Below are 27440 nucleotides of genomic sequence, written 5' to 3' on the forward strand. Positions count from 1 at the left end.
ATGAGTTAAAAATCATCAAACAAAAAAAGAAAAGGAATGAAGTTAATACACAACTCAAAATGCCTTGCAAATATCAGCTAGAGGGCCCAGTTCCTCTTTATTTATTTATTTTGGTTTAAAAGGATAATAGCATAAAACTAACTAGTCATAAAAGCTGAAGTTGTGGCTGAGAGCCTTAGAGAGTACAACCCAAAAAGCATCATACTTTCAACCAAAATTTAAATAAATAAAAAAAAACATATATCGTATGTTGCTTAGCATTAAAAAAATATCGAGGTCTTTAAAACAACAAAACCATCCTTTTCATTTTCCTAAAAACACAAAAAGTATATATGTACTTCCTTTTCATTAAATGTTTTTGTTCAAAATAATTTTAATAAAGAATATGAAAATATATAATCTTTGAAAAAAATATCTTCTATTTTATACTAGGAATTATAAAAAAAGAAAAACATAATTTTTTACTTTTTTAAATTAAAAAGGTAAAAATCTTGAAAAAAATATCTTTTATTTTATACTAGGTGTAGGGGTAAAAAACACTAGCTATGAAGAACAATGCTTATGTTTTTGATCAATACAACTAATTTCTAGGTAGAAATAGGTAAAACTCCACAATGGGAAGATTAGACGGATGATTGAAGGCAAAGATTAAAAAAAAAAAAAAAAACACTTTGATTGAGAAAAACTGTTTTCCCGATGTACAATGAATGAATCAAAAGAAAATACAAGTTCTTACTATCTCTTTTTCTTTCTCTTGTTCTTCTTTTATGATTTTTCTCTAAATCCCCTTTTTTGTTGGCTATCTCCTCCTTTTATCATCCTTCCTTCTTCCTTTCCAGTTGTGTATCTCTTAGTTGGATTTGTGGAGATACTTGTTCTAGTAGACACTTTTTATGCCATTTCTTGATCATTAAGGCAAACTTTTGAGGTGTTTCTACTATTCAGGCAAGTCATTCAACATTCAATGAGGTTGATATTAGGTAGGAACACACAATTAATGTAGAGGTTATTGTTACGTTGGAATTTGTGTCATCTTCTTCGCATTCCTTGGGAATGGGAACCGAAGTTGCGTCCTCAGTGAATCCATTGATTATTTCTCGATTAGGCTATCATATCTCGGGATAAACTTGTTCCTCGAATTACCTCGGTAATTGGTCCAGATGGTCTATCTTTTTTTGGACTTGGGCTTTTCTATGTTTGGATCTAGGCCGAGTCCTTATTTCGGGAGTGTCTCTTTGGTCTTTCTTTTTCGGCCCAAAGTCCACGGGATAGTTGTGTTCCAATCCCCCACACTAGGAAATATAAAAAAGACCGACAAATTTTTTTACTTTTTTAAATTAAAAAGGTAAAAATAATTTAAGAAACTAAGTATTATGAACTTTCACTTAAAAAAAAAGAACCAAAAGTAGAGAGAATTCCACAACAAAAAAGGAAACAAATGGGTAAATTGCAATTTTTGTCCTCAAATATAGGGTTTATTTGATTTTGATACTTTAAATTGCACAAAAATAAATTACTCACTTTTTTTTATTCTTAAAAAAAGTCACTTTTCTAAATTTATAAAGGATAGTTAAAACTTCTATAAAAAAAAGAAATAAAAATAAAGGATTGTTAGAACTCTTTAAATTTGAGTGACCGAAGTCATATATAACCCACATTTGAAGGGCTAAAATACATTTTATTTGTTCTAACTGTAGTGTAGTTACCATTTTGATCCCTTAAATCACAAAACTTGTTAATAAACCCATCATTTTCAAATTAATGTCAATTTGGATTCCCATCAAGTTCCATTAACTATTCTTAAATGATGTTAAGATGTTGTTAGCTTTTAAATAAAACAAACTCAACGATGCCAAAATTAGAGTAATTTTTTTAAAATTCAGGGAGTTAATTGTAAATTTTAGGGAAAAAAATTTATACAGAAAATGTAGGAGTTAAAGTAATATCAATTTAAAAGGTTCAAGAGATTAATTATAAACTTAAAAAATTTGAGGACAAAAATGATAATTACTCTAACAAAATAAAAATAAATGAAGAAAGAAAAAAAGAAAAAAAAAAACAACTAGCGGGTCAAAGCTCCAAACCCAAGCCTTGTACATGTCAGAGGCGATATAGTTGGACTCGGTTCTGCTGCCTAAAACCCTAAACCCTAAACCCTGGCGCCGTGAACCCAAGCTTCCTTCTCCTCCGAATCATTTTTCACATCATCATTTCCATTCTGTTCAATAATTCAATAATGGCTTCAGCTTGCAACAGATTCGCGAGCAGAACATCCCTATCGTCCATCAAATCCGCCATCAGATCCAGCGTCCGTACATCCCCGAGCTTCACCAAATCCGCCACTTCCATTCCTCTTCGCCGATTCTCACTCTCCCGGTATATACAGACTCTCTCTCTCTCTCTCTCTTCAAATCTATGTATTTTTTTCAACTATTACTAACAAATATGATGGTATTGGCAGAATTCCAGTGGAATTAGGAGGCGTACAGTCACTGTTGCCACTTCACAGTGCGGTGGCGACGGCGAGAATGACGTCGTGCCTGAGCACAACATCGAGGATTTGCCGAGCGCTTTCACAGGGTACACTCTGCTGCACCTCTCCAGGCCTCTAATATAACAAATTTTTTCCCTTTCTTTTTAACTGTGAGTAGATTTTGCTTGCTTCCCCCTACTTGCTCTCTCGCTTTAAATTGCTCGCCTACTTTTCGGTTGTTGATTTCCCATTGTTTGCTTTGAGTTATAAAACAATATAATGGAAATGGAAAGATCAACATGTTTAAAATTGAAAATCTACTATGCTTGCGGGGTAATTTAGTACACTGTAAGTTTTAGTGTCATTGTTGTGTTAGGATAATGCACTTTTCGGAGTAATTTAGGAGTAGGGTGGGAGAGATATGGAGGCAACATAGTTATTAGATTTTTGTTGTTGTTGGTTTCGTGCTCTTGATTTGAGTGAGTCTATTTCGTGAGTGGAATTAATTGGGGGCAATGGTTTGGGAGTGAAAGTGATTTGGTGGAGGATCTTAAACACTATCTGACTGCGAGTATTTTGGTTCCTGCAGGCACATAACTTGACTATGGTTGAAAGAAATAAATTGGGAATTTGCGGGACCTGCCAATAATCAAGTATGAAAATGAGTGCTCTCTTTGTAGCATTAAGAATGTTTAGTACTTTAGTTATACAAGGATAGAGACTTGTGTTTCAGGTTTATCTGGAATTTTGATCATTGAATTGTATTGATACTCGCAAAATGTTATATGGGGAAAGTGGCCCTTGATTGTAACATATGCAAGTTAATTTGTTTGTGAAATTTATGAATTTTCATCTGATGTGTCAGTTTCTTTTTTACCTTTTAAATTAGTTATTCTTGGAATTTAATTTTTGATTTTCTCAATGGTAAAGTACTTTAGAGTTTGTTCAGTTGGATTCTACCTTTCAAAATTTGTCTGAGTAGTGTTCGTTCCACCAAATGTGAGAATTTATTCGAACCAATCTATCGTGTTACTTTGTATTGTCTAGTGCAAGGACAGACTTATCTGCATGGAAAAACACTGTTCATATCATGAGATATAAAACATTGTTCAATCAGTTTATATGATTATCAGTCCTTGCTTAATTTGCTTACTGCTTACTACTTACTAGCAGTTGTGTACTGTAGCAAATAGCCTTAAGTTCAAATGGCATTTCCAACCCCCCATAATTATAGGGTGGTGGGTCAGAGACTCAGAGTGGGGTTTCGAGTTCCCTCAAGTGTGTGAGAGTATAATACCTAGCCAAAAAAAAAAAAAAAGTTCTAAATCTGGTGTCAATTATTTCCTTTCCTCACATCACTTCGTAAAATCTAACCTGCATGGCTTACCTGATGCTTACATGGATGCCCTGCCTATATTGCCAATGTGTGCTGCTTAAAAATCCATCTTATTCGTCTGTAATTTTCCTGGAAAAGAGTTTTAACTTTTTGTGAAATTTATTTAGTAGTGTACACTATAGTCTCTCCTAAAACCTTACAATGCATTTGGAAGAAAGGATTTAGATGGGAAGAAAAGAAAATGGATGGAAAATATTGTAGGAATTTTATTTTCTCCTTATGGGGGTCTTAAGTAGGGAGAGGTTGGGATTTGCAAGGAAATTTGAACTTCCTTTAGAAGGATTTGCTTTCCACTCAAAACAAATGGATTTGAGTAGGAAAGAAAATTTTATTTATTCATGAAAATACTTCCTCCCAACACAACTTATTTACATAAAAGGTATAGTGGTATAAATCAAAATATACTTTTTTTCTTTCATTTCCTAATCTCTCCTTAACCACAGAATGGCTGATCCGTTTCCCAACTTTCCGTCATCAAGAACCAAACAAGAAGAGGATCACTATCTATCCTTTTCATTCCTTTCCTTTCCCAATAAATAAGTATCCTTCCTATTCCTTTCTATATAAATTTGCAAACATAGTGTGAGTGATAATTTTCATTTTCAGGGCACAATGTTTCCTATGGAAAATGAAGCTTAATTCTTGCCAGCAGTAGGTTTCTTGAGCAAACATTTTGCAGTGTAATAATTCCTAAAGCATTTCCAAATACAGAGCGAGCATGAAGGCTGGCATACAAGACAAATTTGCCAGAAAATCTCCCATACAGATTGTACATACATGATGTTCAGTATTGATGCCATTATTATTGTTTTTATTCCCTTTGCTCTTGTTCTTCACTCATTCAGTTATTTGATGCCAACACCTAGCTTTTCTTGTCCATAATGTTCTATTCCACTAGAATATCTTGTGAGTTATCAGCTACCTCTACTATAATCTCACAGCCTAAATGTTGTTTTTTCATCTGCATTAGATTTAATATTATTTGTTTTGCTAAGTTGAAATAGGTTTTCCTACCAAGTACCAATAGGTAGAGGATATGTTCTGGGGAAAAGCTGCTCTTGACTTTGCTAAGTTTAAATAGGTTCTCCTACCCAGTAGTAATAGGTAGAGGATACATTCTGGTGAAATGCTGCTCTCGACTTTTTGGTGGGTACTTCATTGATTCGCCATGTTCTTTATTAGCTTTTCTATTGCTCCCATCCACAATAGTTTTTATATTTTTGAAATATGGTAAGTTCAGAAGTAAAAATCCAGATTCTTGGTGCAAGTTACACTCAAACACTGTGTCCTATAATCCTATCTTGCTACACCAGACATATTTTAGTAAACCATTGCCTATAGCATTTTAATGAAGCAATGGGAGGAAACCAAAATCAATAGTTACCATTAAAAGTTCCAATAAATTGGAAATCATAACAAGTTGAAGAAATTCAAAGTTGAGATTGCAAGATCAGTAAATAGAGTACATAATCCAATGAAATTCCAAATCTAGGTGTTTTGGCTTGAATTTGTTTCACATAGAGTGATTCATTTACAAGTGAATAAGAATTATGTGGTAACATAGCTGCTCCTTTTCTCAGATGGAGTTGATGGTACGTGAGACGTGTGTGCTGTATTTGGAGGTGGGCCCTGTCATCTATGCTCTGATTTATTGAAATTAAAACAATGTGATAAACTACACTAGAAGATACGAGTTGCTTGTCATTCTTGATTACAGGGGAATCTGGGGGCTAATTTAGCTGTTTCTTCCTAAACGCACGTCATTTACAATATATGCAGAATTATTACATATGAGAGAACATAGGAATCTTCACTTGGATGAGATCTGAATGCTACCACTGTTATTTTCCACTTAAATAATGTGGTTTTACTGATATGTTTCTTCTGATGTCTTTTTTATTCTTTGTTGGTTTAGAGCTTGGGCAGTCGGTTCCAAGGTGACTATATAGCAGTCCACCATGACGAGAGGTTGTCTACACAGGAATGGAAAATCTTTCAGCAAGATTTTGTAGTTTTTGTTTTCAAGGTTCAGTTATTTTAAAGGATACTGCTTGAGCCTTAAAGCAGTGAAACTGAATTTGATTCTTCCCAGCACAGAGATATTTGTTCTGTAGCTATTCATTATGTTTAATTGTCTAAGTCTGTATCTCCAGATGACACACCCTTGCTTTCCCTGTCTGCATCATTTTATATTCTTCTGTCCTGGTTCTTGCTTTTTACTTGCGAACTTGTTGCAATTCTTTGGATCCCCAAAGCCTAGAAATACAGTCCTAAGCCAGCGTGGTGACATTTGATGTTAATATAAGTGAACTTCTATTGTTCCCAGTGCTTAGTTTTCCAAGAAATTTATCAGCCATTACCGTGTATTCAAAAAAGACATCTTTTGTGGTATTCCATGTTTATGTTCAATACCCCTCCCCCCTTTCCCACTATCTACTTATCGTATAAAACAAAATGAAAATGAAGGCAGATGCCAATAAATTTTTTTAATAAAAAAGGTCACGTTTCTTTTTTCCCTTTTTATGGGACAAGATAAATTAAGAAAAGCAAAATGCGCCAAATGGATCATATGATGGGGAAAATGTCCCCTGATGGAATTGATGGATCTTTAGACGTGCGCTGTACCAAGTGGGCTCTTCATCTTTACTCTTTTTTTTGTTTTTTTTGTTCATCCGAACAGGCTCACATGTGCTTATAATCTATGGGTCCAGTTCATGGGTGCCTTGTTAATGGGTGCTTTCAGGACTTTGGTAATAGTAATAAACTATTTAGGAAAGTTTTAATACCATTTTGATAGGGAATATAGAAAGTTGTCACAATTTTTATTTTTATTTTTTTACATTTAAGGTTTTTAAAAATATTTTCTAAATCAATACCCTTACAGTATCAGTTAATATTTCTCATAATCTATTAAGGCTTACATGAAGCAGAAACCAAGGAATGATTGGCTAAATCTATAAGAATGGAATACTGCATATTTTCCGAGTAGTGAAGATGGAAGCTGCTAGAAATACTATTGAATGTTTATATGATATTCAAGGCAATGGAATTGACAACATTGCATTTTTTTTAAAAAAAAGAAGAAGAAGAAGAAGAAGAAGAAGAAGATGGCTGTTTAGTTCTATGAGAACATGCTGGGGAAATACACGGATCCTAATAAGAAGATAATAATAGTTCAGCCAAAAAAGAAAAAGAAAAAGAAAAAGTAGAGCAGAAAATCATGTTATAGTAGGAAGAAAGTACTAGTTCAAGTGTATTGAAGTGTAAATGCTTATTATGCTGAGGTACTGTCTTTTGTATGTAGCCTGCGATTAAGAAAGTCTTGACAGTATTCAAGTGTATTGGCCTGGCTTATTAATTTTGCCAAAAAGAGTTATCAAATTGGTTGAACAAAAATCCAATCAATACTTGTAGATTAGGAAAGCTGAGAAGGCAGTTGGGGCTTGATTGAGTTGCTTGGGAGGTATCAACTATTTCAAAGCAGGAGGGTAGTTTGGGTTTAAGAATGGGGGTTGGAATAGAATTTCTTATTTGATCAAGTTGGTGGTTCCACTTAGAAGAAGTTTTTGGGTGGTTTCTATATCAAGAGAGCTCATGGGCATGAAGAAAGTTGCTTCGTTTGAGGGATGCAGTTAGAGCTCTGATGAAAGTTTATAATAGGCAAGGGTAATTCAAAGTTTATCTGAGTCATGATAATTGACATCCAAATTCCAAAAGATCCACCCTACCAGAACCTTGGGCATTGATATTTATATGCTTCTAGCACCATGATAGCTAACCTTTTGAGTGTCATTCATAATTGGAACTTGGTTCTAGCCTCCAACAAGATCATAATAATTCGTATTAATCCAAAGCAAGAAATATGAGGTACAGATCAGACGTATTTAAGATGAAGTTATTTGGCTTCCTACTACACCTGATAAGCATTCACATTTGGGAGGCTGTTAAATGTTGCATGGTGAGAAGCAAATGTTTTACTGGCCATATTCCCAAACATTCTTCTTGGTTGACTATATAGGATTGGCTAACAAGAAGAGAAAGGTTTAGTTAAATGGGGTTATAAGGGTGATGTGATATGTATTTTCTACAGGAGTGGATTGGAATCAAGAGACCATTCGTCTTTGAATGCTCTTTTAGAAAGAGAATTTGGAAGTGCTGAGGAAGTGTTTATTTTGTTTTTTTAAGGCATATCGGCAGTAAAGATGAAGAGCTGAATTGGATAATCATTTGAAGGCTTTGAAGCATACAGTATGCAAGATGTATTGAGCAGCAACCATTTATCTTGTTTGGATGTATAAGAATGCAAGAATTGAGAATGGAAGAGCTAGAAATGAAGTGATGGAGTTGCTGAATTCTACCATAGTTGATATAAGAGCAACGATAGCAGCTAGGACGAAGGTTAAAAATTCGATTCAAAATGGGGCGCATTGTGTACTCGTGTTGTATTTTGAGAATTACATGCTCTGTTATTGTCGTTGTCTGATTGATCAGGATAGAACGTAGTGTTTAGTTGCTCTGTGGTTTGCAGCTTTTGCTGCTTGTGATGTATCTGTTGTATTTTTTTTTTCTCATTTAGTTGAATAAATTCTTATTCATCCAAAAAAATTACTCTTTCTATTCCTTGTTTATTTAGACCTTGGTCTGCCAAATCCAAGGTGACATTTTGGTCAGCATCTCCAGAGAAGAGCTGGGATTGATGGTTTGTGATACGTGGACTTTGATAGGGAGGTGGACTCTTTTCATCTATGCTTCAATGTATTCTTTGTCCGTCTGAACAGACTGGTATTTATTTCATGCGCTTATGATCTAGCGAGTCTTTCTATTCCTTGTTGATTTAGAGCTTGGTATGTCACCTCCAAGGTGACATTTTAGAGACCACCACCATGACAAATAAAATTGTCGGTTCAATGTTTATTTATATTATGCTGAATTGGGTACTAAACCTATAAATTCCACAACACTCTTGGTTGCCTATAGGACATTATTTTTCCTAGTTGCTATGGATTTTACTTGCCGATGTCATGGGCATGCTTTGGATCCTTAAGGTAAAAAAATGCCAGTCCAAAAGCTAGGTGGTGATCTTTGATGTCAGTCTTGAAAAATGAAGTTGCATAAACATTGTTAAAGTTATCATCGCAAGAAGGAAAGATTTGCATTAACATTATCCACCACAATCCAACTACGACCAGCTTCTTTTCTCACCTGTTTCTTCCTCATTGACTCCCTGACTTCCCTTACATGTCCCCATTTTCCATGGAATGCATATATATTAGATAGCATAACATATACATAATCATCATCACCTTCCAACTTTAAAACCATTGAAGCTGCAGTCCTTGCAACCTTCAGATTCCCACAAGCCCCACAAGCACCAAGCAAAGCCCTCCAGACCAATCCACATGACCCAAAACCAAGTTCAAAGATCATCCTCTCTGCTCTCCACACCTCCCCCCTTTGTCCCATAAGCCGAATCATAGAACAACAATGCTCAGCAGTTGGTTCAATCCCATAATCCTCCATCATTGATTCAAAGTATTGGGTAGCAATTTCTAATGACACTTGGTTATGTGAACATGCAGATAAAACATTAAGAAATGTGATTCCATCTGGTTTCACATCCCTCTCCATTTTTAGCTGCTCAAAGAGTTGGATCACTTTTGTAGAATCACCATTTAGTGCAAAGCCAGATATCATTGCATTCCACGTTACCAAGTTCTTTATGGGTAGTGACTGAAACATCAACTCAGCATTCTTTACCCTTCCACATTTGGAGTACACATCAACTAAAGCGCTTCCCACAACTATGGATGTACCCAAACCGCATTTTATTGTACAACAATGAATCAGCATCCCCCATGTTAAAGCTGATAGACTAGCAATTCCACTTAAGATGCTTGAAAATGTGAACTGATCCATTTCTATGTCCTTTGAGTGCATTCTACAGAAAAAGTTCAGAGCTTCTCGTGCTCTATCTCGGTTTACATAACCTGTTATTATTGAATTCCAGGAAGATGAATTTGGACTTGGCATGGTTGACATAATACGAATGGCATCTTCTATGTCACCAAAATGAGCCAAACCGTTTATCAGTTCGTTGTATGAGATTGTGTCAGGGTTAGGCATCTGCTGCAAAAAGCCAAATGCTTGAACTAACAATCCATTTCTAGCACTTGCTGCTATAACTGAATTCCAAGAAATAGTATCCTTGTCTTTCATCTTGTTAAACACAAGGATTGCACTATCAACATCACCACATTTCCCATACATATCAATCAAGCAATTGGCAACAAAAATGCTACATTGTACACCAAATTTCACTATCTTGGTGTGAATTGACTTACCTAGTTGCAAAAAACACAATTGGCCACAAGCAGCTAAAGCAGCCGTAAATGTAAACGAGTCTGCAAAAATGTCAGACCTTTCCAGCTGAACAAACAAATCCAATGCCTTTCTAAACCGCCCACAGTGCACGTACCCACAAATCAAAGTATTCCAAGAAACCACACTTGGTTGAGGAATTTCAGCGAACAATTTGTGGGCGTCACTCAATGAGTCTTTTACATACAATCTGACAAGAGCAGCGGAGACAAAGACATTGGAAACAAACCCAGATCGTAGAATGTAGCTATGGAGCTGGTAGCCATAAGAGTAGTAGCCCAGGTTCGTAGAAGCTCGGACAAAGTGAACCAAAGCATAAGCATTTGGTTTGGTGCCATAGTTGAGCTCACAAGAGGCCTCATATAAGGCCAACTCTGTGTTGGAGCTACCTTGGGCTAGTGCCAAAATGAGATTGTTCCATGAGTCAAAATATGTACTAATGAATTTTGTTAGTAGTAGTTGGGAATGTTTTTGTTTTTGTAAGCACTTTTGGACACTCTTTAAGACAGATTGTTGCATAGCTTTATAATTGTAAACATAGCGTTATTCGGACCTTTACGCTCAATACCACAAAGTTCCGGGGGAATGATTAAGAATTTTGGACTCCGAAAAAAGATTTCTCGATTTTGAAGGGTTTATTTTTTTTTGAGGGGGATTTGAAGGGTTTATTAAATAGGTATTTGGAAGAAAACCAAAACAATTTGGAAATATCAAAGAAACATATATCAGCTGGCAAGGGATGCAGCCAACGGTGAAAAAGCTGTTCAAGCAAAAAAATTAAATCACAACTTCAAGTTATGATTTGAGTAGTTTTTTTTTCCGCACGAATGTAAATGTTTGTGTAAAAGTGAGTAATAAATACTACTCTTTTTTTTTTTTTTTTTTTTTGAGAAAAAAGACGTCAACTTTAATTAATCAAGGCTGTTAAATCAGTCTGCACAAGTTGAAAGATATTTGGTAGTACTTTTTCCATCCAAACATTTAAATCGGGTGTCGAAATAGCCCGTCTAGCCAAACTGTGGACTACAATATTTCCGGAGAAAATAGTAAAATAGCAATAATTTTTAAACAATATAATTAGTAGTTAAGGTTTACAAACTATATTTTTTACTAGCATCTCGAGTTTGAAAGACTCGATTTTGGGGCTATAAATCGAGTCTTTAATGCTCGATTTTTATGGTCTGATTATGTCTAATATGACATTTTTTCCATGTGGCGACTACTTGGAAATCGAGTCTCTAAGACTCGATTTACAAGCCAAAAAAAATTTGCTTTAAGTCCATCCATTCCCAGAGCAAAACCCACCGCCAAAAAAAAAAAAAAAAAAAAGCCCACCTGGGTCGCGCTGCCTGGGCGCGCTGCCTGGGTCGCGCGACCTAGGCACGCTGCCTGGGCGCGCGACCTGGGACCCAGGCAGCGCGCCCAGGCAGCGCGACCCAGGTGGGTTTTTTTTTTGTTTTTTTTTTTGTGTGGTGGGTTTTGCTCTGGGAATGGATGGACTTAGAGGAAAAGTTTTTTGGCTTGTAAATCGAGTCTTAGAGACTCGATTTCCAAGTAGTCGCTACGTGGAAAAAATGCCACATCGGACAGAATCAGACCATAAAAATCGAGCATTAAAAACTCGATTTATAGCCCCAAAATCGACTCTCTAAGAGTCGAGATGTTACTATTATATATTCTTTCGAACCAATGCCTACTAACTATATTCTTCAGCATCTATGGCTAATTGCTCATTTTGGCCCAATATTTCCTAATCGACAAACATGAGTGAAACTAGAGTGTGTAAATGCACTGGATAACTGAATTACATCAAAGATCAGATGCCCGTGTAGAGAAAGAGAGGTTCTTGGGGTGGTGAAACGATGATTTCTGAATCTCCCTCGATGATGACTTGAGTAATGCCAATCTCCAAAATCGAACTCTACTACTCTTCTCACTGCCAAGGCTTCTACTTGGGCAACTATGGTTGGCAAGGGTATTTGCTATGAAAGGGAGGCCAGCACTGCTCCATCTGAGTTGCGGATGACCACGCCAATTCCAGCTCTGCCTTGTTCTTGGAAAATTGCACCGTTGTAGTTAACTTTGAACCTGTCAGCGTTTGGGGGCTTCCACCTAGTATGCTTCTTGTGCTACTGCTTCAGTGGCACTTGGTGAATGAATTGAAATTCCCTTTTTCGTTCCTTTGAGACTTGCAATATCTGGTTCAATGGACACAAAGCTTTATTTAATTGGAGTTGGTTTATGCGATTCCATAAAGCCCAAGCCGTGAAGGCCAACAGGGAAGGGTCCTTATCCCCCTCTAGTGCGTGATTGAAAATCTCCATTGCTATCTTTCCTTGCATCGCTGGAAGCCATTGCCACTGCGGATCCGATGCCCCGACGCCCAAACTCCCTGCACATCAGAACAAAAAAAAAAAAAAAAGCATGTGAGCAGTCCTCCGTTTGCACCTTGCATCGTTCACACACTGCATCTGCTGTGATTTTCTTGCGGTACAAGTTTGCTTTAGTTGGAAGCACTTCTCTACAAGTGCTCCAAACAATTTTTTTTGATTTTGTTGGGGATCTCCATCTTCCACAGCTTTTTCCAACGACTCGAGGAATGTGTTGAGGCATGGTGTGTGGGCTGGCTTATGCTGCTTTCCTCAAATAAAAACCTGTATCCCGATTTCGCAGTATATTGTCCAGTAGGTGTGAGAGGCGAAACTAGTGTGTCACGCTGGATTGATGAGAGCTTAATGGGATGCTTTTTATGGCTTCTACCTCAGCCTTGTCGAAACAGTGATCAAGTACTTCTTCTCTCCATCTTCGAGTGGACTGGTTTATCAAGACCTCCACTGATGAATTTTGTAGTCCAAATATCATTGAGAAAGTGATTTTTGGCTGGTTTCTTGTTGGTAGCCAATTGTCTCTCCAAATTTTTATTTGCTTTCCATCTCCCACTCTTCATAAGGCACCTTTTAAGATTAGCTCTCTCCCTTTGAGGATGCTCCTCCAAGCATATGAGGCGGAGGCAAAATCTTTTGCATCCAATATAGTACCATTGGAGAAAAATCTTGCCTTGAAAACTCTAAAGAATAGAGAGTTATCGTCGTGGAGGAGTCTCTATGAGAGTTTTGCCAACATTGCATCATTGAAGATAGTGAGGTCCTTGAAACCCATTCCTCCCTGGTCTTTGTGGTTACACATCTCATCCCACCTCACCCAATGAACTTTCCTCGGGTCACCCCTTTGCCCCCACCAAATTTTTCAAACAAGGGTTTCAATCTCATGACACAAGGTGGTTGGCATTAAAGCAACTCATGGCATATGCAGGTATTGCTTGAATGACTGATTTAATGAGAACCTCTCTCCCTGCTTGTGACAACAGCTTCCCTTCCCATCCTTGTAATCTCTTCCATACTCTTTGTTTTAATTGATTGAAGCTAGCTCTCTTATTTCTCCCCACCAAAGCCGGTAAGCCCAAATAAGCCTTATACTGCTTCAACTCGGTTACTCCAAATTCTACCATGATCTCGGATTACATGTCCAACGGGGTGGACTTGTTGAAAAAAAGTGTTGTTTTCTCCTTATTTAACTTTTGGCTTGAGAGTCTTTCATAGGTTGATAGAATTTCAAGAACCTTTTGATAGTCATGCCTAGTGGCCCTGCAAAAAAGGAGGCTATTATCTGTAAAGAGTACATGCATTAGTATTGGACCATTCCTACATATGGATACACCTTTGATGTCCCCATTATTGGCTGTAGTCTGATTGAGTTTGAAGACCCTCTGAACACAAAAGGAAGAGGTATGGAGAAATGGGGTCTCCTTGGCGGATAACTCTGGTAGGTATAATATGTCCATATGGTTCACCATTTATTAGTAAGGAGTATGAAACAGATGTGATACATTCCATGACAAGAGCCACCCATTTTTCATTAAAACCCATCTGCACCATGACATCTCTCAAGAAGACCATTCCACCCGGTCATAAGTTTTACTCATGTCTAGCTCAAGAGCCATAAAACCTGTATTTCCTGAATTGTGATTTTTCATATAATGCAAGGTCTCAAAAGCAACCAATATATTATCTGTGATCAATCTACCCTTTAGAAAAGCACTTTGATGCTCCGATATAATAAGAGGTAAAACTCTTTTTAGTCTATTGGCTAAAACTTTCGAAAAAAATCTTATAAAGCACATTGCAAAGACTAATTGGTCAGAATTCAATTACTCTTTCCGGATTTTTTATTTTTGGGATCAAAGTAACAAAAGTATGGTTTAGAGGCAAAGGTAGAGAACCAGAATTTAAATATGTCAAAACAGTGGTTGTAATGTCACCTTTTACCAAATCCCAATAATTTTGGAAGAACAAAGGAGGCATTCCATCCGGTCCCGTTGCTTTGAGGGGTGCCATTTGTTTTAGAGCAACTTCCACTTCCCATGCTTGAAAATTATCTATGAGGGAGTTCACATCTTTGGTCACAAGTTGTGGAATGGAGCTCAAGGCTGCCGCCATGCTTTCGAGATTTATGGAGGTGAACAACTCCTGATAATAGTCTATAGACACATCAGCAATTTGCTCTGGCTGGGTGCACCATTCCTTTGACTGGTTTTTAATCCCTACAATTGTGTTTCAACGCTTCCTTAGAGTGGCTCGACAATGGAAGAACCGTGTATTTCTACCCCTATCTTTTAGGTACAGAGATCTTGACCTCTGCCTCCACATGCGCTCTTCCTTATCCATGAGGGAATTTAGCTCTTTTTGAATAGTTATCAAATGAGTTGCACAGCTCCCTTGTAGTGCTAGTCTCTCAACCCATGCCAATTCCTTCCGCTTCTTTGCTAACTCTTTTCGAATATTGCCAAAACACTTTTGACTCCATCTAGTTAATTCCTTCCCACACATTGCTAGCTTCCTCAGCACTTTAGTATCTTCGACCCCATCCACACTAGCTTGCCACACTCCTTTAACTACTTCCCTACAACCCTTATCTACTAACCACATTTCCTCAAATCTATTTTTTTTTTCTTTTGTTTAAACTCCAAATATGCTTGATCAATCCATAGCATCTTATGGTCAGAGGTGGTACTGTTAACATGGTGTACTATCGTGTCGGGGAATTCCAAAAACCACTCATGTGAGGCTACCACTCTATCTAATCTCTCCTAAACCGAGAGCCCGTTGTTGATGCCCAATTTTGCAAATCCATGAGAAGGAAAGCCCAATGAAAAGTAAGGCCCAAATAGCCCACCAAGAAGACCAAAGAGCAAGAGAGGTCCAAAGAAAGAAATGTATGGGAAAGTGAGCTGCAGAATACGAATCTGCCGCAGAATACAGTTTTTTGGCAGAATGGTTTCGGCAGATGAAGATAAATTGGGCCCAAGACCCTTTGATTCAATCAACATTATTTGGCTTATAAAGGCCCAAATCCTTTTGGATAAAGAAGATAGGCACGAAAGCTAATATGAAGAAGCACGATAAGGAACAACAGGAAGTGTCAGCAGCAGGAATCACGTGAAGGAAAGAAAAGTCAAACCAAAGGAAAATGACAAACGCAGCAGGAAACGCATGATGAAATAAGACAAAGAACACGCAACAGGCAGAAACAGAACAAATCTACTACGGCAGAAACGGCATGAGAGACAAAAACAGAAGACAATAGAGTAAGCACAGAAGGGCCGGGGCACCACCAACCTGTACCCAGCCAATACAAGGGAGGTGGGCCCATGGTTAAGGAGATTCAGAGGGTGTAGTTTGGTGGTGGGGGGAAAAGGGGGTCTATATTTAGTTTCCTACCATAACTTCTTTTGGGAAAATGCCTTGTTGGGATGGTATCTTACCCAAAAGAAGGAGTGGATGGTAGGGACCATCTGATGCATGCCATAAAGCTAGGTAGTGAGGTAGCCCAATTCCTATCCGTTTGAACCTAGAGTAAAAGTATACAGCAAGAACAAACAAAAAAGAATTTTGTTGTAAAATGAGTAAGGGTGCAGCAAGCACAGTGGTTGGGGCAACCAATGGGTTAGTGGATGGTCTTGAATGGATGCCCACAAGGAACTAAAAATAGTTGGTGAAGCCTTAAGGGTAAAAGGAAGAAATCCCATTGAATTAGCTCACTATAAAAGGAGGTAGCCATGGATGAAAGAAAGGGGGAACCCGGAGGGAGGAAGGAAGCACGGGAGACCCAATAGGAATGGGACCCAAGGTAGGAAGAACCTAAAGGAAAAGACCCAAATGAGAAAAACAATTTACGGCAAGAGAGTAGTAAGGAAACTAAGAGTTAAAAAAAAAAAAAATAGAACGGAGAGAAAGAAAGAAAGTGGTAAAAAGAAGAGAGAAAACGTGGCAAGAATAGGGGCATGCATCAATAGACCATCTTTTCCCTCCCTCTTAGCAAACCCACTCTTTGAAGTCTCCAAAAAAATGATAGCTAGCAGCCATTTAGACCTATTCTCCAAAATGCATAACTTTGATAGCAAAAGCTTATGGCAGGAGCCTATGACAAGGTTGTTCAATTTGGAGTTTAGGTTCCTTCTTGGTTTACTTATTCTATGGGAAGACTCAATATTTGATTTTGAGCGCAAATATATCTGATTTCACTCGTTAAAACTTAAATCTGTTGTATTTAGTTATCCTACTGTAGCACGTTTTTTATCATGTCTGCTACATGAGTTCTCCTGCTGTGGTATTTTTACTTGTTGTACTAGTTATTCTGCTGTAACACCTTTTTATTGTATTTACCGTGTTATCTTAACCTTTTCTGCCGAAACTTTCTTTTATATTTGTTGTTACGTGTTTTACTTTGGACCCATTATCCTGCCACAAGTGTGTATATATATATACACACACACACACATATATTGTGTTTCTCACATTCTGTGTATACGTATAAGTATATTTATAAATATTCATATGTATATATTTAAGAATATGCTAACCCATGTAAGCTAACACTTACTTGATTGGTATTTTCTTTGGGTTTTAGATTTATTTATATGCAGGAAATAGAAAAAAATTTCTGCAGTAAAAAGCGAAGAGTAGTCATTCATATTTCATAAGGTTTTACTGTAAGGCAGAAAGCTTCACTTTACAGTAGACAGCTCTATTGCGCAGCAAAAGGCTTTACAGTAGACAGCTCTATTGCATAGCAGAAGGTTTTACAGCAGACAGCTCTATTGCATAGCAGAAGGCTTGATAGCAGGCAGTTTTACTGCACAACAAAAAAGTCAGACTTGCAGCAGAAACTAGGGAAAAGTTCCTTCTGCGGTAGAAATAAGGAATAAGCCCACTTTGCAGCGTCTTCCCTAGGACTTGGACTTATCGTTTGCGCACAATCCGGAGCAAAGAGGGTTACTATTGGACCGGTCCCAACTCCCTAATCCAGAAAACTTTGGGCCTAGTGTAGCAGGAGGCGGCCTAGCCCAACATTTGCAAAAAAGGCCCACACACCCGTTCTGCCAATGTTTGCTCTAGGTAAAAGGGAATCCTTTAAAGCCCATGTCCATGACACCGCATTCATCGAGAATGTCTTTAAATTGTTGCATTTGATTGTGAGGGCTAAGTCTACCACATGACTTTTTTGATTGCTTGTTTATCTCGTTAAAGTCACCGGCACAAAGCCAAGGCAGGGAGCTTCAGCGGTGTAATTGACGAAGGAGGTCCCAAGACTCGAATCTTCTATAGGTTTCGGGCTTGCCATAAAATCCTGTGAATCTCCATGGATTTTCTGAGTTTTTATTGATTGTGGCATCAATATGTTTCATGGAAGAAGACTCGATATCCACTTCAATTCCATTCTTCCAAAACAGCACTAATCCTCCACACTTGGTAATTCTTTCAACAAAAAATTTCTAATCAAACTGAATATGTTCCTTAACATAGTTTAGCCTTGCTTCATCTGCCCATGTTTTGGCTAAGAACATGAGAGAGGGGGCTTTTGCCTGCACCAAATCCGCAAGTTCTTGAACTGCACGTTGGTTCCCAAGCCCCTGGCAATTCCAGACTATGCAACTCATTACGACTGGCGGGATTGGAAACCAGTCTCTGCCAAAACAGGGTAATTCTCTTTATTAGTACTTGAAACCACCAACTTCTTGCATGGTAACTCGTATTGATCACAACCATTTCCACTAGGCGTTTGATGCCAATGGAGTCATCTATTGTGGCATAGGAACTAAAAGATAGGCGAGCTAGACGTTTCCATGTTGGATGTGGAGTCTTATTTGCAGCAACAGATATATTAGAAGCATTTGAAATATCTTTAAGGAGTGAGGGATAAACCTGATGTAGGTCACGTGACCCTAGATGAATTTCATTTGAAACTCTCCTTGCTATGTTTGAGTTGGCCTTTTCCTTACGCAGATCAACAGCTGGGTCTGAGATTAGGGAATTTTCATTAAACCCGATATCCTTGTCTATTTCTTGAATTTGTTGAGAGAAAAAATCTCCCTCGGTCTTGTAATCCTAAGGATTTGGCTCCATTTTCTTTTTTAGCAACATGGACTCAGCGTCATTTAAATTGGTGAATTCTATCAAATCTGCCCCTGTATCTGGAGTTTCCTTTTCTGCTTGTGTCTCGAGCTCCAGTGTTGAAATTGGTATTGGTTGTTGCTTCTCCGTCATTCTCCGCAGTGTGGAGAGGTTTTCCTCTCTATCCTCGTAGAAGTTTGAAACCTGTATCACTTTATTTCTTGTGGACACATTTGGTGGGGCACGAAGCCATGAGCCATATTGCTGAGATGATAGTTGTAGGGTGCCCTTGCTCTGAATCCAGAGATCACAATCCTTGTTCCCATGATCGAAACAAACCACACCAGTAGCAAATATTTGGCAAGTGCTCGTATTTAAAGTTCACCCATATTTTTCACCCTTCTTGAGCTTAATAATTCTGCCTCTGCATAAAGGTTGGTAAACATCAAGAGTAACTCTTACGCTCATAAAACTGCCACCCCCACCCTCTGAGTTTTCTGATGAGCAATGAAGCAGACCTATGGATTCACATATATCTTCTGCCACAGATCTGTTCTTGTACCAAATGGGGATATTATGGACTTGAACCCAGAAAAAAGCCATGTCGAAACTGAGTTCCTCAATTGAGGAGTTTCTGTCATACCTTGGTACGACCGCCAGCGACTTGTCAAAGCTCCATGGTTTGTATGATAGGATCCTGTCTACATCCTCTTTGTTATCAAACACAAAAAGGATTTTATGGTCCCCTTCTCTCTAGATTTTGAAACCATTTTTGGAACACCAAAGTAACTTGAAGGTCCTAACCACTGCTTCGATGTTCAAAGCCCTTCACAATAAGAACAAAGCTGCAATAATATATTCCTGGGATCGCCGATCTTTCTTGATACAGAGATCGTCTCCTTCCCTTTCTGAATGGGAGAGACAATTCCAGTGCTTTGTAAGGTCATCTATGACTTGAAAGAGAAATCTCGAGTGAATGAAGTGTAGAGAAGAAGACCGTTTCCCCACCTCACAAAGAAAAAAAACCAACTAGCCCTACACGTAACGTTGTTACTGAGGGAAGAAGAGCCTTACTAGAAGGGATGACAATTCTACTGCCTATGAGAAGTTGGAGGACAACCTAGCTTTTCTAGCGATTGAGAAACCTTAGTTTTGATATTATATCTAATACTGCATTATAAATACTACTCTACCAATACTACTCTATGCCATTATTAAATATTGGGATATGTTATATTACAATTTACAACTTATGAGTTTTTTTTAAAAAGAGTTTCAACCTATGAGATAATTTTGCATGTTCTACCCTTATGTTTTTCAAAGAATATTTTCATAAAATATTTAAAACAACTAAAGAGGGACTTGAAATATATAATTTTTAATTAGCTCAATTAATAAAGTTTTTTGTCATGAATAAAATATTTAAAATTCAATTTCTATCTATACCAAAAATTAGTTGATCTGTTAAAGTTTTAGTACGATGAGAAAAAAAAATTATTATGAAAAGAAAATCATAAATTTAAAATAATAATATAAAGTCCTTGGAATCATGGGTGCAGCTAAACCGGGAAGGTTTTTGTTGGGCCTGTGGCAGAGAGATCAGAGAACATGAACAAGGGCCCAAAACTTGTATAAAAAGTCGCAGCTCAAGCTCAACGGTCAGGCAAGGTTGGTTTTCTTTTTCATTTGTTTCTTCTGTTTGCAGCTGCAGGCAAGTGCTTCTCCACTATCCACCTGCGATAATCATTTATGAGTCCGGCGGTTGAGAGAAGTCCACGTAAGGTTTTCCATTGAAAGTGAGGTGTGACTGGACCAATTCTTTAGTAGGTGTGACAAAGGTCAAGGTTGGTTGGTACCACTAGTAGTATCTCCACCATTCCTTTATCTATTTTATTTTTTTTATTAAATGTGACCTAGACAACCTTAACAAGCACAGGTGTGGCGCTTGTTAACATTTGCTTATTTTTTACAACCTACTTTCTGGCTTTTGTGGGTTAATCTTGTGCAACACCCTCATCTCACACTCACCCACTGTCTTGTACCTTTTGTTTTTAATTTTTTTTTTATGTTAGAAATTTTTTATAAGAAAAAAAAAAGTATTAACATTTTAACTAATTTTTTAAACTTTTCATAAAAAAGTAGTATTAAAACATTCTTAATGTAGTCCTTTAACAAATGGCCTAAGTGAGTCGTGAATATGACCAATAACTTATTCGTAGTTCTATAATTTTCAAAAGAAGTTTTTATTCCCAACCCCAATTCAATGTGGCCAAATAAAAAATAAAGAGTAAAATCTAAGTGTTGGACAACCTGATTTCGCTTATTCTTGTCTACAACTCCCATGTCATTTCTTCACCAGACAATTCGATCTTAATAATACGTGCAGGACCACAAGTGTCAAGAATGTGTTAAAGTTTATCTACCTTATCCAGGCCAAAACATGAGTACAAAAAATTGTTAAAAATTTAAAATGATATAGTATGATAATATTCAAGATTAAATTAACACATAATACATAACTAACATCTATTCCTTTCTTTCTTTCTTTTCCCACAAATAACTATTATTTATTTAGTATTAACAAAATATATAAACAAAAGAAAAGACAAATAATTTTTTATTAATATATTTCAACTCTATCGTTTGTTGAAATAAAATTCGGCTTTTTAAATTTTCAAATATTTCTTTGATTGATTATGTATTAGTTACCAATTATTTTCCCTTTGAATATATAAAATCATCTTTTCTTTTGTTGCATAGCTTAGTTTTGAGCAAGTATAGTGATCCGAGTAATTACAAATACAATCACTTTATAAATAACCCGGTTAATTATTGATCTTTTAGTCGTACAACCCCTACCAACCCTTGGTATAATTAAAAATATTTGAAAATTTTTTGAAATAAAAATAGGAAAAGCATATAAAGTATATCGATACAAAAGGAACCTCATGTTTCAGAAGCAAATTCTTTATTTATAATATTTAAAATAGAATTAAAATGTAACTTTTACACGTTTTAGGTAAAAATAAGTCCTTTTTTTTTAAGGAAAGCCACATGTCATGGTGTCACAGGTCAATTTTTCTTTTAAATTTTTTGCTTGTGATGGCACTAAGCCCCTAACTTAGTCTCAGCCAACACACCACACACACTGCAGGAACACTCAAAATAGAATTATCAAGGAAATACACACACACACACACACAGTATTTACAGGGCACTAACCCCAACCTTTATTACTCAATATCAAGTACAAAAGAAGTCTGGAGAATACACACAAAATTCTTTAAGCCAAAATCACACACTTTGTTGTTAACAGCACCAACAGCCTAAGATAAATGTACAGAAATAATTGTCGCGGCAGTTACTGCCAAGTAACTGCCCTCTTGTCCAGAACTTACTGCCACATGTGGTTTGACTTAGGACACCTTCAACTGATGTTATCTTGGTTTGCTTTCCACGTTTCCAGCCCCTACTCAGCAGGTCTGATCATCAAGAAGGCTAGGAACTGTTGGTAACTGCCGTTGCACATCCTACACATGTCAGCCCATGTCTCAGCACATCATGGGGCTTCTGCCCATGCTCCAGCAGCCCACACACACTTGTTCCAGCACATTTTAAAAGGTTTGGCCCCTGCCCAAGCCCTTCTCATCAGCATCACAACTCATACAGCATGCCTATTTATAGCACCTCAAGTAACTGCCATTAGCCCATTCACACAAGTCCATGCATTCTACCAACACCAACTAGTCCAATGCCTTGCACAGCATATCATCATCACAACAGCTCAGCATTACCTTGCACTCAAGCCATCAAGCCTACACACAAAGCAAACATCAGCCAAGCCGCTAATGTCATGCACCATCTCATAGGGTCAGCACCACCTGCTGTTGCCCAACATTAAAATCCGTCTCTGCCCACCATGGCCTTGGGGCATCATGTGGAGCAAGGTGCCTCCACATGCTACCCCTCGCCATGCTTATCATTCTGAATCCAGCAGGGAGATCTGACTTATTCCCTTCAAAGGGCAATTAGGAGCTTCACTAAATAGGTATAAGGAGCCATTAGTGTGTTGAAAAAACATAGAGCCAAGTGACTGGCTTGATGTTGCCCAAGCACTCCAATTTCTCATGCCATCATAATCAGTAATTAAAGCTCCTAACAAACCACCCCCTCCAGAAGAAGCCGACGTCCTCGTCAGTAGGCTATCCTCAAATGCCTTCATCTCTTTCTCAAGCTGCCACAATGTAGATGCCTTCTCCTAATTTAACTTTGTTTTAGCCGCCCCTTTTCCACTTCACTAAGTAGTAAGTAATCATATTTCCTTCCTTTTGATAACCTGTTACCTTCTTGTCAAGAATACTGTCCATTTCACAAAATTTCAACTCTTTTCCCATCAAACCAACCATAACAGTCAAAAATTGACCATTAAATCGAGAGTCTCTATCACTTACAATATCTTTAGGCAGCCCAAAGTATTCCACCACATTTTTGTAGAACAAATCGGCAGCTACCTCTGCTGTACATGAACTTGGTGCAGCCATAAAAACAACATAGTTTGAGAATTGATCAACCACTACGAATACTGAACCCATCCCCTTAACTTTTGGCAAACTAGTAATGAAATCCATTGAAACTGAAACCCATGGACTTTCTGGTATAGGAAGAGGCTGCAACAAACCTGCTTCCTTTTGAGTTAAACCTTTGTCTTTTTGGCAAACTAGACAAGTCTTCACATACTGTCCAACTCCATTTTAGGCTAGTAATTAGAATGGGACAGTAAAGCATACATTCTATCCCTACTCGGATGTACTGCTCATTGCAGTCACATCTTGCACTAGCTTCTGATAGATAGCATCAAGCTTAGCACTTTCTTTGATCTTGTCCATAAAATCTGACTCCACTCTAGTTAAGGCAGTCACCTACTCTTGCATCTGTTTGCGGCTATGCATCTGCTACTTCATTATACTTGCCTGGTTTATACTCCCATACAAAATCATACTCTTGCAGCAACTCCTGCCACCTAGCTTGCTTGGGTGACAGCTTCTTTTGTGGGTTATAGAAGGTATCAACTACATTGTCTGTCCTCATCACAAACTTAGGCCCTAGTAAATACACACGTCATGCTAGCAAACAATGCACCATTGCAATCATCTCTTTTTCATGAGCTGAACACTTCTGTTCTACATCATTCGACTTCCTGCTCTCATAGGCAACAAGGTGATTCTCTTTTACTAGCACACCACCAATTGCTTTGTCAGAAGTATTAGTATGGACTTCAAAAGGTAACTCAAAATCTACCAGAAGCAGTACAAGTTCACTCAATATAGCAACTTTCAGCTTCTCAAAAGCCTCTTGACATGCATCTGTCCACACCCATTTCTTGTCCTTTTTCAGCAAATCTGTGAGAGTAATCACTTTCTTGGAATACCCTTGAATAAACTTCCTATAATAGTTAGTCAATCCAAGGAAAGGTCGCAACTCAGGAACTTTACTTAGTGGAGGCCAATCAAGGATAGCCTGCACCTTCCTCTCATCCATCATAACTAGACCTTTGCTAACTTTATGCCCCAGAAACAAAATCTCTTGTTGGGCAAACTCACACTTCTCTTTTTTGATATACAATTGATGTTCTCTCAATTTGGACAGCACCTTCCTAAGGTGTTCCAAGTGATCCTCCAAGGATTCACTATATTTTACTATGTCATCCAAGTAAACCACAACAAAGCGACCCACATACTCATAGAAGACATCATTCATCAAATTACAAAATGTAGCAAGGGCATTTGCTAAACCAAAAGGTATAACTAAAAACTCATAAGAACCATATTGGGTCACACAAGTAGTCTTAGGCTCATCCCCTTCAGTAATCCTCACTTACCAATAACCTAATCTCAAGTCTAGTTTTGTGAAGTAAACGACTTTGCTCAATCTGTCAAAAAGGTCTTAAATCAAAGGGACTGGATATTTGTTCTTCACATTCACTTTGTTTAAGGCTCTATAGTCCACACACATCCGCAATGAGCCATCTTGCTTCTTTTGGAACAGAACAGGAGCATCACAAGGAGCCTTGGAGGGTTGAATGTAGCCTGCATCTAGCAGTTCTGTCAACTACTTTCTTATCTCAGTTAACTCCTTTCTCATCTCAGTCAACTCCAATAGGGACATTCTGTATGGGGCCTTCGAAGGAGGCTTTGATCCATGAACTAACTCGATCCTATGATCAATAGCACGCCTTGGTGGAAGGGTCTTAGGCAATTCTAGAGGCATCACATCAGCAAACTCCTCTAATAGTCCAGTCACAACATCTGGAACTTCAACATACTTGTCCTACTTCATCTCAATTAATGTAGCCAAGTAAGTCATCTCACATTTCTTCAACCCATGCTCAACTTGCATGGCTGAAACCATTGGTTCTTTCCCCTTGCTAGTCTTGCTATTTCCTGCCCCACGCCTAACAGGAACATAGCATGGCTGCTTCTCATCATGGATTAATAATACTCCAATGAATGGCAGTAAGTTAGCCTTAGTAGCCACTAGGAACTCATCACCCTAAATGACATTAAAGTCATCTAACTTCATGATTAGGAAATTCACCTTTCCTGTCCACTCGCCAACCTTAAACTTCACTCCATAAGCAATTTCCAACACAGGTTTTGCCTCTGAGTTTACTACCTTGATCTTACTTGGACACTTGCTTACTTTTAGACCAAGTCGTTGGACCATATGATCAGTAACAAAATTTTGGGTAGCACCAGAATCAAGTATACCCTCAACTCCATTCTCGTTCATCTCCATTTGAATATAAAATAGACCCTTAGAAGTACCTCCTGCATGTAGTGCATTCAGCAATTGCAAGGGGTTCCCCCTACTGGGAACTTCTTCATCGAGCTACCCACCATTATCTTCAGCAACCATAGCATTAAGCTTCTCATACTTTGGATAGTCTCTTGCACGATGAAGGCCATTGCAAATGAAGCAGCTAGCATTAAGCTTAGGCTGTTCTTTGCTTGGTTGAGAGGTAGAACTCTCTCCCTTGCTCGTGTTACCCAAATTTTTCTTCTGCTTATCCTTCTTCTTGCCATCATTTTTTTTTGCTTCTCTTTGCCTTTGTCCTTGGACTTACATTTTTCATCATCACCACTAGGCTTGTTGAACTTGTAGTCCACTAAGGCATCTACAGCAGACATGGCAGTAGGCAAGTCACGCACAACATGCCTCTTTAACTCCAATTGTGCCCAAGGCTGCAAGCCAGACATGAAATTGAACAGCTTGTCCTCTTTAGACATGTTCTTGATATCCAGTATCAAAGAACTGAATGTCTTGACATATTCTCTCATTGTAGTAGTATGCTTCAATTTCTTTAAGGCGTTTCTTACAACCTAGGTAGTGTTGGTAGGCAAGAATTGGTCCTTCAATTCTTTCTTTAAGGCTTCCCACGAGTTAGTTTTCCCTCTACCAGCATTTGCATAATTTTCAACACGGATTCTCCACCATAACTTGGCATCCCCTGAAAGATACATGTTAGTAATCGTTACCATATCTTGACTAGGCACCTTGGCAACCTTGAAGTACTACTCCATATCCCACAGGAAATTCTTCAAATCCTTGGCATTCTTGGCATTATTAAAGGGCTTTGGTTCAGGCATCTTCACTTTGGTGGCCACTTCCCCCTTCCTAGGCAGGCCATACATTACTCTCTTCAACAGGGAAATTTCTGTTTCAAGTTGGCTTTGGGTCTCCCTTGCTGCCTGGTTCTAACTGTCTAGTGCAACAATTAACTCTTCAACATGATTCAACATAATATCCCTCTATTCTGCAAGATCATTCCTTACCACAGTAGTTTTTGTAGAGAGAGCTTCCAATCTGTCACACACAGAAAGTTGCTCCCCCTCTCTAAGAACTCCAAGTATGTTCTCCAAGACAGTCACCCTTGCCTTGGTGTCCGAAGATATGGTAGTCTTGCTCTGATACTAATTGTCACAGGGTTAATTTTTCTTTTAAATTTTCTGCCCATGATGGCACTAAGCCCTTGACTTAGTCTCAGCCAACACACCACAGACACACACACACACTATAGGAACACTCAGAACAGAATTATTAAGGGAATTCACACACATACTGCACACAATATTTACAGGGTACTAACCCTAACCTTTATTACTCAATATCAAGTACAAAGGAAGTCTGGAGAATACACACAAAATTTACTAAGCCAAAATTACACACTCTGCTGTTGACAGCCCTAACAACCTAGGATAAATGTAGAGAAATAACTGTCGCGGCATTTACTACTAAGTAACGATCCCCTTATCCAGGATTTTCTGCCACATGTGGTCTAACTTAGGACACCTTCAACTGATACTGTCTTAGCATGCTCTCCACGTTTCTAGCCCCTACTCAGCAGCTCTGATCATCAAGAAAGCTAGGAACTACTGGTAACTGCCGTTACACACTCTGCTCCGATACTAATTTTCACAAGGTCAATTTTTCTTTTAAATTTTCTACCCATGATGGCACTAAGCCCTTGACATAGTCTCAGCCAACACACCACACACACACACTGCAGGAACACTCAGAACAGAATTATCAAGGGAATTCACACACATATACACACACACCGCACACAGTATTTACAGGATATCAACCCCAACCTTTATTACTCAATATAAAGTACAAAGGAAGCCTGGAGAATACACACAAAATTCTCTAAGCCAAAATTACACACTCTGCTGTTGACAGACCC

At 38.0% G+C, this 27440-nt stretch overlaps 3 protein-coding genes across 14 annotated transcripts; 1 reads left to right on the forward strand and 2 right to left on the reverse strand.

The window, feature by feature from the left end:
- Positions 1 to 2061: 2061 nt before the first annotated feature.
- On the forward strand, positions 2062 to 6086 carry LOC142611718 (protein NONRESPONDING TO OXYLIPINS 2, mitochondrial-like). Of its 12 annotated transcripts, none has more exons than XM_075783830.1 (5): positions 2071 to 2376; positions 2462 to 2580; positions 4313 to 4409; positions 5450 to 5491; positions 5785 to 6086. In XM_075783830.1, the coding sequence occupies exons 1-4, from the start codon at positions 2237 to 2239 to the stop codon at positions 5457 to 5459; spliced, it is 366 nt and encodes a 121-aa protein (XP_075639945.1). In that variant the 5' UTR covers positions 2071 to 2236; the 3' UTR covers positions 5460 to 5491; positions 5785 to 6086. The 12 variants fall into 12 exon arrangements, 7 of the variants coding, with proteins under 7 accessions (XP_075639948.1, XP_075639944.1, XP_075639950.1 ...); XR_012840098.1 differs by lacking the exon at positions 4313 to 4409 and adding an exon at positions 3063 to 3126 and having other exon boundaries at positions 2077 to 2376; positions 2462 to 2643; XR_012840102.1 differs by lacking the exon at positions 4313 to 4409 and adding an exon at positions 3063 to 3126 and having other exon boundaries at positions 2078 to 2376.
- A 2913-nt stretch (positions 6087 to 8999) lies between these two features.
- On the reverse strand, positions 9000 to 10863 carry LOC142614062 (putative pentatricopeptide repeat-containing protein At5g47460). Its single transcript, XM_075786597.1, has one exon. It carries the CDS (start codon positions 10764 to 10766, stop codon positions 9000 to 9002), a length of 1767 nt encoding a protein of 588 aa, XP_075642712.1. The 5' UTR covers positions 10767 to 10863.
- A 3997-nt stretch (positions 10864 to 14860) lies between these two features.
- Positions 14861 to 15232, reverse strand: LOC142612017 (uncharacterized). Its single transcript, XM_075784150.1, has one exon. It carries the CDS (start codon positions 15230 to 15232, stop codon positions 14861 to 14863), a length of 372 nt encoding a protein of 123 aa, XP_075640265.1.
- Positions 15233 to 27440: the final 12208 nt, after the last annotated feature.

Source organism: Castanea sativa, chromosome 10 (assembly GCF_040712315.1).
Source record: "Castanea sativa cultivar Marrone di Chiusa Pesio chromosome 10, ASM4071231v1".
In the NCBI taxonomy this organism is placed as follows: domain Eukaryota; kingdom Viridiplantae; phylum Streptophyta; class Magnoliopsida; order Fagales; family Fagaceae; genus Castanea; species Castanea sativa.

What these genes read in the sequence shown, in the direction of transcription:
- LOC142611718 (XM_075783829.1), top strand. Translation starts at nt 2,237, where the DNA reads ATGGCTTCAGCTTGCAACAGATTCGCGAGCAGAACATCCCTATCGTCC. An exon ending in CGCCGATTCTCACTCTCCCG is followed by an intron (nt 2,377 to 2,461) that starts GTATATACAGAC and finishes TGGTATTGGCAG; the next exon opens with AATTCCAGTGGAATTAGGAG. An exon ending in TTTCCTTTCCCAATAAATAA is followed by an intron (nt 4,410 to 4,475) that starts GTATCCTTCCTA and finishes TTTCATTTTCAG; the next exon opens with GGCACAATGTTTCCTATGGA.
- LOC142614062 (XM_075786597.1), bottom strand. Translation starts at nt 10,766, where the DNA reads ATGCAACAATCTGTCTTAAAGAGTGTCCAAAAGTGCTTACAAAAACAA.
- LOC142612017 (XM_075784150.1), bottom strand. Translation starts at nt 15,232, where the DNA reads ATGTGGTTAGTAGATAAGGGTTGTAGGGAAGTAGTTAAAGGAGTGTGG.